The sequence below is a fragment of the Helianthus annuus genome, chromosome 2 (assembly GCF_002127325.2).
Source record: "Helianthus annuus cultivar XRQ/B chromosome 2, HanXRQr2.0-SUNRISE, whole genome shotgun sequence".
NCBI classification, from domain to species: Eukaryota; Viridiplantae; Streptophyta; class Magnoliopsida; order Asterales; family Asteraceae; genus Helianthus; species Helianthus annuus.
The window spans coordinates 1,750,642-1,763,829 of NC_035434.2; the positions used below are offsets into that span (position 1 = coordinate 1,750,642).

Consider the following 13,188-nt stretch of genomic DNA (forward strand, 5'->3'; position numbering starts at 1 on the left):
TTCTCGGTCCCGTAGACCTTGACATTTCTTTGAATCCCGTAGGTTATGATGATCCCATAGATCATCTTTTATTCGTGTCTATATTCAAATGTATATATGTATACATGTATAGCTTCAAGGCATCCCTTGTTATATTGGAAATCATTTATTTTCGCTTTTTAAACTTTAGTTGACCTTGACCGTAGTCTAAGACTTCATTTGTTTACTTTCGGACTAATCCCCCGACTTTATGACTTCAGACGTTAATTACACGTCAGTTCGTTCTACGCCTACCGTTTCCCGGTTCATTCTTATACCTCTTGACAACCCTTTACATAGGTTTGTTAACAACTCACACTTTTATTTATTCAGTCCGCGCCCACTTACATTAGCAAGCGTCATCATTTATTTAATTCGTTTGACTTGTTCGTGAGAAATTTCATCACTGGTGAACGTCAAATTTCATTCTTTGTTCGACCCGTTCGACTTTTAACTAGTCGAACGTAATTTTTATCAAAATTTATGTTTGCGAAAATTCTTGTCATCTTTTAGTCATGACTCATATTCCGAGTCTTTTGACTTTCTATTTCGTGTTCCTGTTTCTCAGTCTACGCATGCGTTTTAATCCTTACCCACCAACCGGATGTTTTACCGAAGTCGTTATTATTGCAACCCTTACGGTATGCATTATGACTTCGTTTCGTTTTTATATTCCTACTTTGTTTTCAAATTTGACGTTTTACAAAATTGGCCCGTTAAGAGTCATATTTGCATTCTCTGGGTTCGAGTGTAAGCACACCCCTCCCAATTGCATACCTTAATCATTTTACACTAATCTTTGCCCCTTCACTCGGGCTCATCATCCTAATGTAATACGCTTCCGTCACCCGGCTGTGCGTTTACATTATTATCAAATATTTTGCTCCTTTGATTCATTTGGGTACTTTTTAAGTTAGTCCCATTCACCCCACCCTTACTACATCAGACATAAATGTGTCCATCATAAGAAGTTCATCGTACCACATGTTCACTACCTACTTGGCCAGAGTAAGCGATCAACACCTGGTATGCATGACCTTTTTTATAATTTTCACATTACACCCCATGTAAGTAATGCCTCTATTTGTTTTTTTCTTGGAAACAGTATCCCGGATAGGTTTTCTATTCAGGTTTTTTCCAAGTTTTCAATCTACATATGCAACTTTCAATTTCTATATATTTGTTGCATATTACTTATTTATGCAATAATTTAAAACGTGCACCTGATAATGCTTGCTCTATCAGGCTCTCCTTTTTCCGTTAACCTTGTTCAAGATCGCTACGCGATTTAGATCCTTGATGAGTATGCTTTGCTTGTCATACATCGGGCCGTTTCATCCTCATATCCGTAATTTGTCCAACTCTCGTCATCTTCAGATGCGAGTGTCCTTCAATTGAAACATTCAAAAAAGTTAGTAGTGTCGTCATCAATAATCGCCCGTATTATAATACAAGGCTTTTCCACTATACGTGTCAACACACGTAATTTCATTGACTATATCTATCCTTTATCGATTTGATTGATGTATCGTGTATTACACGATAACCCTATGTGTTGTTCTTCAACACTTTAATCATACTCAATCATTACTATATACATGTACTTACCGGATTTGCGATCAAGCCTCGAACCGAACACCAATCTTTATCAAGAGCGTAAGGTTTAAGTCCAAGCATAGCTTTCCCGCCATACTTGAATCTCTTAAACCAAGGCTCTGATACCAACTTGTAACACCCTTGTTATTATTTTAAAGGTTTTCGTATAAATAACGAAAATAAACACGTAATTACTATTAAGTATCCTTAGAAAATACGAGTTTACTAAAACTTTTACACCTTTAAAAGTTTGAACAACTTAATGTAATTGGATTCGTCGTTTTAAAGATATGACAAAACGCCGCGCGGAAGCTTGTATTTTATTGTGTTCGGTTCCTCATCGAGCTTGATCTTCATCCGGGCACTCTTGGCGATCACCTATGATCAAAACCAACTTAAAAGTTAGTTTTGGTAGTCAAATATTAAGTTCAAATAAGTACAGGGGTTAAAATGACAAAAATTAAAAATTTTCCGAAGTTAGGGGCGTCGTGTGACGCCAAGGGGCGTCGCGTGACGCTAGGCCCCCTTTTTCACAGACTGTTGCTTAACAGCTGCTGTACATTCCCAGCATCACCCGATTTCACGGAAACAAGCATAACTTCTTCGTTATTGATCCGTTTTACCCGATTCTTTTTCCTACGCGTCCGTAATTTAATCCTCCATCTTATGGAGTTAAAATCCTACATCCAACATAAGAAATTTTGAGACTTCTAAGCCTTCGACTCGTTACCTTTTTACCGAATTTTAACCCGTTTATGCATTTTATCAAACAAACGTATTCATTTGATTCCTATATCTCATACACTTCTTCAAATTAATGTTACCTACTATATTAGGTTCTAATCATAGGTTTATTACACAATTTAAACCCGTTTTTGCTCGTATGCTTATTTTGACCCGTTAAGGGTATTTAAGCACTTTAAAGCTTGAAATCGTTTTCATTCATTTCTAGCATCTTATTCCTACATTTCTTATCAAGTAATCTTCAACTACAACTCTTTGTGTGTTGGATTACAATGTGTATATCTATATGTTCCGAGTTTTGCCCTTCGGATTTTTATTTGACTAACATATTACATCTTTCAACTTCTATACTTATTCTAAGTATCTGTCTAATCATGAAATTCGTTTCCAAACAACCCTTAAGGGTTGTTTGTTCAATTTATCCTACAGGGGCGTTTTGGTCGATTTTGGTCCCTCTTTTACGACGAATGACTCATAGATGCTTGTTTAACCCAAAATCCGATCTTTTAACTATAATTCTGATTAGAAACCATTATTTTTCTAAAATACCACATTTATAACTTAAATCATTCGGTTTGCCTTTAAGGTAACCGAATATCCAATTTTGACTTTGTTTAACTCTTAAAGAGTCTCAAGTTCTAAGTGATGAGTTAAACCATTTTACATACCTGACTTGGATCAATAATTTGACCTGTTTCGATACCTTGCCTTAATAGCCGCTAAGAAATAGCGAGGTATACATCCATTTGATATTCATTCCTATAATCATATAACTCAACAAACCATTAGTCGATATTGTCAAAGGGTGATAATTTCACCTTTCGACCCATTTATCTATTTAGTGATCTTCGTCACTTCAACTAAATACCAATTTCATCTATAATGCTAATTTAAAGTCTACTAGCGAAAATACGTAATCAAGCATAACGTACCGAAACCGTTGTTACGTACCTTTTTAAGCGCCCTTTTCAAACGCGTATTTCCACAGGCTTGTCCATTTGACGATCCGGATTCCTCGCCTAAAGTGTTTAATTTGCAATCCGTTTAGAATCCTTTCTCAATCATGTATCGCACAATTTGCTAAATCATCACAATTATGCGTTTTAACTTTAAATTTCAAGTTCAAGTCTTCTTTGAGGCATTTATACAAACACCTTAAAGGCAGAATTTTAAATAATTCATTAACAAGCTCATAACTTGTCACATAACCCGAATTTTCATCAATCAAACTATCTATCACAAATATTTGCCTTTAAATTTCTGAAATAACTTCACATATGTCAGTTTTACACTAGAACAACCCCAAATTTCCTAGTGTTTATCAAGTTCTACATAACCCACTAATCACCTAAAATGGTGACCATGGATTTCACTAGAATTTAGCATAATTTCAACATGTACTTGTCTAGGGTTTACTCCTAGACGTTTTAATGTTCCTAATTCATCTACAAATCACACATGCATCATCAGATTTCAAGTTCTCTAAATTCATGAGATTTTCAAGTAGAGGGTTTTTGTCAAATTCTACATACCTTATGATCTCCTTGCAATGGGGATCATTAATCTTAGCTCGGATTTCGTTTTTTTATCAGATTTGAACCTCAATTGATGAGATTTGTGGAAGCTTGGGTTTTGAAGAACCCTGGTCGCCTTCCCCCTGCCTGGTTCGACCTCCACCCACGCGCCTAAGTGGGTTTTGAGTTTTAATTTTTGTTTTAATAATATTAGTTTCAATTTACACCCGTTAGGCCCCTCAACTTTAGTTTGGTTTGTAAATTGATATTTTGTTCTTTCATTTCATTACAAGACTTGTACTAGGTTATTTATTTCCTAGTTACTTTAACTTGTTCACAACTTGTTTTATTTTAAGTCCCGTTAAATCTCGGGCCTTTTATATACTTTGCTTTCTCAAAGTATTTTTCATCCTTTTAATAAATATTAAATTTATTTATTTAAATCCTGAAATTTACCGGGTAAGTTTTACCACCAACTGTATTTTACCCGTCTTGTAGTATTAACGTGGTTTGATTACCAAACCCGTTTTCGGGGTGTTACAAATACGTCCTACATTATACCCCTTATACGAAAATAAGCCCCTAATACCTTTATTTTTATTTAAATTAATTCAAAACTAAATTTGAAGGGCCGTCGCGGGGCACGAAGCCCTTGGTTACCTCAATCGCGGGCCGCGACAACCTAGACACCAGGCAAGCCCCGAGGCCGCCACGTGTCCCAGTCGTGTCGAGCCTAGTAGTCAACTCAGCAACCCTAGGGCCTACCCCAGGGAGCCCCGCGGGCCGCGAAGGCCCTGGACGAAGCTTACGCGGGGCGCAACGGAAGGCGAACATGCACTATAAATTGAGGCCATCGGCATCAGTCTCAAACCGCTCATTTTCTTTCTCTCTCTCGAATTTCTGAAGAGTAAACATAATTTTCGGGTATAATACCCCCCTAAATAACGAAGTTCTGCCTTATTGTAAGTATCATAACCCCGGTTACGTATTAGATACGTTGCCCAATTGATCCAGGGTTCCGTAACGGCTGTCGAGGTTCTACCCGACGTAGTCGTTGGAATACCGTCTCGGGGAGGGTATTACTAATGTAAATATTGGGTTATTATACTAACGCGTGTGCATCGTGTAATTAATAGATAATCACCAGGAAATCCTAAAGGAAACCCCTAAGACAGCAATGTGAGTAATCTCCTTTTTGTGAACCTTTTTGCAAACTGTTTTTACAAAACCTCACATGATTAACATTATATTAAACAGTGATCGAGTATTTGTATTCTACAATTATCGTCGGGATGTTGGGGTTTTGCATACAAAATTTGTTACTACATTGTGAGTAGTAACATGACCACAAGTCGGGTTGACAGTACCGTGGGTGGTAATTAAAGTAGATGGAAACAAATGTAATTGCGCGACCGCCCTCAATACTGTACAATGGTTTTACTTATCTTAATCAAACTGGGATTCACTACCAGTATTTCCCACTGACAAAATGTTTTTAAACGCGTTTCAGGTAACAAAATGTGAAATCCAAATAGAAGCCAGCTGGACAGCACTGAAGGCTTGGAAAAGTGGCTATAAAGTTATCTAAAATAAATAGATGTTTTTATTTAAATAAAATAGGGTTTATCCCTAAGAAAATGTGTACTAAAACTTGGGATTTTTCCCACGTGTTTAATATTATAAAAGTGTGGTATTTTACTCTGATAAAATATTTCCTAATTACGGTCCTGATGTAATTTCCGCTGCCAAAATGATAACCACCGATACCACTGAAACTGGCCGCGGCCGCCTGTTCCCGGGTTATTAGGGGACAGGGATAGTTGGGTAATGCATCAATAAGAATTTGGTTCTGATTTGATGATGCTATGTTGATGTTTTATCTCCAGGCCAGTGAACATTTAGGTGAAATGGCTGAAGCAATTAATTTGACTGGAGACGACTGTGAAGAGTGCTAAACCTTATGTAGTTGCTCCTTCAAAGAGCCTTCCTCTTGTTGATGGTAATGTTATTTAACACTTTTAGACTAAAATTGTTTGCTATTGTGGCTCTGATTCTAGTTTCATTGTCTTGAATCGGTGATAATATCCAACACTACTTAAATATATGTATGTTGCTGCTCATCATCTACCATGCTCTTGGGTTATATATATGTCAAACATGTTACGCTACAATAGAGTTGAATTCTTATTGTTTAGGTGATAGACACAACAATGTCATGTGTTTATTTGTATCATACACACACATACACACACACAGATATATATATATATATATGTATATATATATATATGTATATATATATATATATATATATATATATATATATAACAATATTAATAGACGCTGATTGTGAACATGGGATTTCATGGGGTGTGTGGACTGTTGGACAATGCATTATGAAGGGAGTCTGGCTGAAACAGGTGAAGTTTTTTGACACTACACATGAGGACAATACAATTTTCACCTTTCAACTTGGCAAGGGCCATGTGATTAAGGCAAGGACTAGACTAGAGTAAGTTATTTATCCAAGTTCATACACTTGTTCTTATATTAGCAACCTGAAATGGATCATGTTTAGTTACTACTGAGCTGAACTTATATTTGTTTGCTCAAATGGATCATATTTAATAACTAGTGAGCTGAAGAGGCAAAGGGAAATGGCTGCTGCACATAAGGAAGAAGAGAAAAAGAAGTGTGAAGAAGCAAAGGCAGTAGTGCTAAGCAGTGAGTATATAGACTGCTTCTCGTATTCAAGCACTGAGTATATGGGCTCGAAGAAAACAACCTAGAAATAGCTCTTAGTTATTGTGTACATTTGTTTCCCTTTGAAACTTTTATAGATAGGTTTTGATTAGAAGTTTGTCTTTAGTTAGTATTTAAATTGAAAACTTATGTATGGATGTTAGGATATTATTGTTAATATCATATGGTTTCTAGATTATCTCATGTTTACTTCAGTTTTTATTTTACAAAAAAAATAAAAATAAAATAAATACTTACCTTAAAATGGCTACATAGAACCATTATAAATAGGCAAATTGGAAATAAATCATCCCAACTCACTGTTATTGGCCAATAATAATCCCAACTCATTTAATTACCAATAATAATCCGAACTATTCACTTTTGTTTGTAAAATACTCCCACGTTAAAAAAAACGCTAACTAGGTTAAAATATTGCTGATGTGGCTTAACATGTGTGGACTGACGTGGCTTGTTAACATCTTACCTGTGTATAAAATGATTATCAGCCTCATTTGCACACACAATCGATTGAATTTGCCCAATTTGTAGAATTAGGGTTTTGAAGGAGAGTGCGATTGTGTGCGCAAATGAGGCTGATAATCATTTTATACACAGGTAAGATGTTAACCAGCCACGTCAGTCCACACATGTTAAGCCACATCAGCAATATTTTAACCTAGTGAGCGTTTTTTTTTTAACGTGGGAGTATTTTACAAACAAAAGTGAATAGTTCGGATTATTATTAGTGATTAAATTAGTTGGGATTATTATTGGCCAATAACAGTGAGTTGGGATTATTTATTTCCAATTTGCCTTATAAATATGTGTGACTAAAGGTTAAATAATAGTTATACTTAAATTACAAAATCATGTGGCTTTACATAACTATTAGCCATGCTATAGTCACTTTGTTTTTTGTTTGTGTGACGAAACGATAGTAAACGTCATGGGAAAAAAAGTTACGAGTGACTGAAGGTGAGATGATAGCCATACTTAATATTATAAAATTTTGTGTGGTTCTATATAACCATTAGCCACACCATAATCACTTTGTTTCTTGTTTGTGTGACTAAATGATCCCAAACGTCATGGGAAAAAAAAGTTATGTGTGACTAAATTTTATACAATAGCCGCACTTAAAAATAAAAAATAAATTCATGTGGCTTTACATATCTTTTAGCCAAACCACCATTATTGTCTTTTCTATGTGACGGACTAATAGCATACGTAATGGGCAAAATGAATATGTGTGACCAAGGTTAGATAATAGCCACACTTAAAATTATAAAGTTTCATGTGACTTTACATAATCATTAGCCACATTATCATTACTTTGTTTTTTTTTTATGTGACGGGATGATAACAAATGTCATGAGAAAAGTAAAATATATGTGACCAAAGATTAGCCATTAGCCACATTTAAAAACACAAAACTTCATGTGGCTTTACATAAACATTAGCCACACTATGGTCACTTTTTTTTTGTGGGACGGAATGATAGCAAACGTCACGTGAAAAAAAACGAATGTGTGACCAAAGGTTAAACAATAACCACATTTAAAATTACAAAGTTGTTTTGTGTGTCTAGAAATAGTTTTTAGCCACGTTTATGTGACTAAATAATAAAACAGCCACACTTACAGTGAGTTCATGTGGTTGTTGGCTTGTTGCTACCATTTAGTCACACTTAATGGATGGAATACTTGATTACAATAACTTTTTTTGCCACATTTTTTTTTTAATTTGATGTGGCTAAAACAAAATTTTATGTGACTATATAATAGAAATCACCACGCTTACAATAAATTCATGTGACTGTTGCAACCCTTAAGCCACACTTATTGCACATAATGCTTGATTCTAGCATGAAACAGTGGTACTCTTTAGCCACACTTTTAAGTTGCTATAGCCACTAAACGTGAATGTGACTGTATGGTAGTTACGATGACTCGACCTTTAGTCACACTTAAGCTGGAAAAAAAAGTGTGACGTTCTTCATGCCCCTCCACACCGTGTTATGAAAGATGATAAAACGTTTCCGTGCTTACTTTTATAAACATTACGTTTTGATCCATAAGCAACTACAAAAAAAAAAAAAAAAAAAAAAAAAAAAAAATCAAGACTCAAATGACATAAAATAACCAATCCCAAGAAATGAATTATAGTTTTGATAAAAGGATACCCAGCGACATGATAAATCAACTCTAGTTTTGATAAACTATAACTAACAAATAAAAAAGAAAAAAAAATATAGAAAAGAAAAAGGTCAATCGTACCCATATGTGATGTTTAATAACCACATGACATGCTATATATTTCAATATGGTTTAATAACCACATACATGCTTCGCGGCTATAAGATGAACCATCGGAGGTCGACCATCCAACAAACAGCATAGCATCATGAAGAAGCTCGCATTTTTCTTGATTCTGTACTCAAATTTCACATTCACACAATCAGCAAAACTCGATAAGCAAGAAGGTCTTCTATTCTCACTCACTGATTAGCTTGTTTTCCGGATCTATATATTGACATCAATTTGATTGATTGTTGCAGTGAAGGTACTCGCACAAATTTGGGGAAAGTTAGGGCTAACGGAGAAGAGGCGATGGGATTTTGAGGAGGATCCGTGCAGTGGCCAGGGGGAGTGGCAGTTCTCTGTTCGATGTGACTGCTCCTTCAATAAAAATTCCACCTGCCGTGTTACTGCAATGTGCGTAGTATTTCGATCTTATTGCTTTAATTTGTTAAGTAGCTAACATTCTTAAGATTTTAACCACTGTATGATGTCATTATTAGTCTTCTACTAGGTTATCTACTTATCTAAGATCTTAGTGTTATACACAATTTGCTTTGATAATAAATAAAAGTTAAATAACTTATATACAAAACAAAACAAATTAAAAACAAAAGCAGCAGCACCTAATATTTAGATTCTATACTTCATTTGAAAAATATTACCCCATTTCGGGGACGTTTAAAAAAAAATAAATAAAAAATAACGCCCAAAAACGCCCGCTCCCATTACATAGGGCGTTTTTTGGCTTTTTTTTTTTTTTTGAAAAAAATGAATTTGGCGTTTTATATAAAACGCCTTCCCCCTTCTCCCTTGTCCAATCATCTTTCATCCCCCTTCTCCTTATCCAATAAGATTTTTTCTGTGTTTTTTCTTTATTTTATTTAATGCCCCATCCCCACTACACCCATTTTAGAAAACGTCCAATAATGCCCCTTTGCTGACTGGACCGCCACATGACGTAAAATGCCCTAGGGTGGGGGCATTATCTTCCCCTTCCACTACACATGGTCTTAGTAGCATAACCAAGTATATGAATTAAATCAAAGAGAATATGAGACACTATGTGAGCCAAGTATTTGAAACCATCTGATGAGGTAATGTACTGCCTGCACCATTGTGGTGGTGAATATAGGAGCTGAACTAATGTGCTTGTGGGCTAGGTACACCTTATCCTTTCTCATTGCTAGTAGGTATTGATCAAATACATATATATATATATGAACTGCTTGGGGTTTAAAGTGACACCTTCTATGTTTGACATCCTTTAAAAACCTGCATACTTTATACTCTTAAGTTCTCCACCTAACTCCCTTTCTGATATCCAATTTGAATGTGATCATCCTTATCCTTTATCAAGTGTTTGACATCCTTTTATAGAACGAGTGTTTGACATCCTTGCATTTGTCATCCCGCATAAGGTACAGAAAGAGTATCACCCCACAAGCCCCATCTTATACACCCTCTATTGACGATCCGAACCCACCCAATCGAGTGAACTGACACCAAGCACAAAACATAAATTTAAACCTACCCCAGGTTCACGTCAAATACTCACACAAACCAAAATATATCCCCTGCTAGTGTCATAACATAGTTAAAAAACATCCATAAAACACAAAAGCAACCTGAATATGGCAAACTGAAATTCTGCCCCCGTTAAACGAAACACACCCCATACGAAAGATATAACACAAAAAAATAAATAAATAAAATATGCTATATACCGCCACACATTACTTGCAAAGACCCGCGGCACCATAAGAAAATTCCCAATTGTTAAAACCTAAAATACACGCAAAACTCACACCCTCTCCCCCAACGATTTATATGCACCTAACACCTAACCCAGACACACCAAAACGTAGACCCCTCAAAACCTAATCTATGTACTAATGAACAGAGCACTTACATGTATTGTAGACCACCCGCTCATCAGGAATTGGGCATACGATCCGCAGATCTATTCCCCATGCCGAGCAGCTTGATAAACATTCTCCTCAGATAATCAGCCTGAAAAAACCCAAAAAATAATGTCCCAACAATCCAACATATATCATGAAATGAATAATAGTGTCTTAATATATCTTTCTCTTGAGTTCTTCTTAACACAGTCCCCTCCTATAGAACGTTTACTTAAATAAAATAGATACTTTTAAAAATAGTGAAAGGTTCAAATGGAACAATTTTTTTGTAAGAAAAAAAAAAGTTTAAACCAATAAGAATGCTTCATTTTACTTAATTTAATATTTGCATTTAATTTTAATATAAGGGTATATTGGTAAACTTACATAAATCATTAATTTGTATTCTTCCCCTTTAATAACTAACTAAATTAAATTTGTAACTCCTTTTCAAAATATATACTTTTCCAAATTAAAAAAAAAACAACTTAATTTAAAGTGTAGAATAAATTATTATTTGTGTAGGATAAATTACGCGTTGTGTAGGATATATTTCGAGGTTTGTAGGATAAATTTCGACTATGTAGGATAACATTCTATAATGTGTAGGGTATATGTAGGAAAATTTTGACATGTGTAGGTTTTGTAGATTATATGTATGATAATTAATGATTAGTTGACTAATTAATTAAAGAGAGAAAATTAATGATATGAGTTATAAATGAAATAGTATTTTTTTCTTCTTTTTCTTCTCACATTAAATTTCTTCTCAAATACACCTTCCCCTTTAAAAATAATATTAACATAGTAGAAAAGGTGTGCAAATACAAACCATGGCTACAAAGCCTATTTTTCACTTTTATATAGTTACCTTATTATATAAACTTACCTCATTACATAGTTATATACCCCAAAATATTATATGAGCAGGTTATATCACGTTTGGGATTATACCCGTTTGAGCGTTAATCTCCATTTAGCCAATATAATCCTACAAAAGGATACAAAACAAAAACTCAACTTCTACTTGCTATGCTTAGTTATTCCAAATATCAGTCAACCAAAAAGGCTGCCACATAGAGATCTCATCCTTCAAATAATATGAAGATCTACAACAATTCGCCTTAAATCATAAATCAAACATAACAAAATCTCACAAACAACAGCAATCAAGTAACAAAACATATACAAGATAGGACAAATAACACGAGATATGATAACCGACTTCTAGAAAGTAAAGTTACCTAAAATCGACAAAAATGAGCAGATGATCCGTACATTGGAAGAAATTGACATGAACTGATGCTAATTTCTCAATTTAGGAGTTCTGTTGTTTAGATTATGAAGATTGAAGTGAGAATCAAGAAAGGAATGTAGGAATCCGTTCGTACAAAATAAATAAAATCCTTTATTAACTTGAATTACTGAACAAGAAACAGAATGATACTGAAAACTAAACTACAAGAAACAGAATGATACTAAAAATTAAACTACAATTATTTACAACTGAAAAATCGAAAATTAAGAACATAATTATAAGCAAAAAGGCTGTTCTTGGCTGAGGATCATATTAGACACGGGTCCCTTAAAACAAATTTCGACCCAAGGTATACCTTGAAGCTTGAAGAAAAAGAAGAAGAAGAAAGAATTCAGTTGCACTGCCGGTCTTGACTCCAACCCAAGGTATACCTTGAAGCTTGAAGAAGAAGAAAGAATTCAGTAGAGAGAGATGATTAGCTGGTAGTTTTCGGTGTGTTTCTGCAGCAGGGGTAGCAACCTTTTTATACTGCTGATCTCGAGATGAAACTGAAAAATGAATTAAATGGGAGAATTAAATTGCATTAAACGTCTTCAATGCATTTTAATTCGTCATTTAATTCTCAGTCAAAATCGTTGACTCGTCAGTTTCGAATACTGAAAAGTAACTACACTGTCATTAATTGCTAGAAGCTTCTGCGCGTGCGCGCACGCAAGACAGACTGGTGCGCGCGTGCGCCCTTCTAGCTCATATGCGCGCAGGTATTCACACTCATGTGCGCGTGCGCCATTTTGGCTCACTTTCATGCGCAAGCAGGGCTCCTTGCGCACGCTGGTTTTGCTCACTTACATGCGCACGTGCGCCAACCACCAGTGACCTATACGATCACGCCACACAGTCGCGCTGTTTTGGCTCAGTTTGCTGCGCCATGCACGTCACTTTAGTGCCCATGCTCCATGCGAGAGTGCGCTCCACCATGCCACGTGTATGCATAAGCCGCTGCCACGACACCCTCCAAGGTCTACCTGCCACCTTGTCCTTGCAGCCCATGTCCTTCACCATGCGCACGCAGTTAAAATACAAAGGCGGCTCTCAAGCGGCTCGCGGTGATG

At 35.5% G+C, this 13,188-nt stretch overlaps 1 protein-coding gene across 3 annotated transcripts in view; it reads left to right on the plus strand.

The window, feature by feature from the left end:
* The first annotated feature begins 8,939 nt into the window (after positions 1-8,939).
* LOC110908546 (probable LRR receptor-like serine/threonine-protein kinase At1g07650) overlaps positions 8,940-13,188 on the plus strand; it is a 58,865-nt gene continuing 54,616 nt past the window's right edge. For all 3 annotated transcript variants that reach the window (XM_035983581.1, XM_035983591.1, XM_035983586.1), the window contains exons 1-2: positions 8,940-9,099; positions 9,175-9,331. In XM_035983581.1, the coding sequence (XP_035839474.1) occupies positions 9,021-9,099; positions 9,175-9,331 (236 nt within the window). In that variant the 5' untranslated portion in view covers positions 8,940-9,020. The remainder of the gene's footprint in view (positions 9,100-9,174; positions 9,332-13,188) is intronic.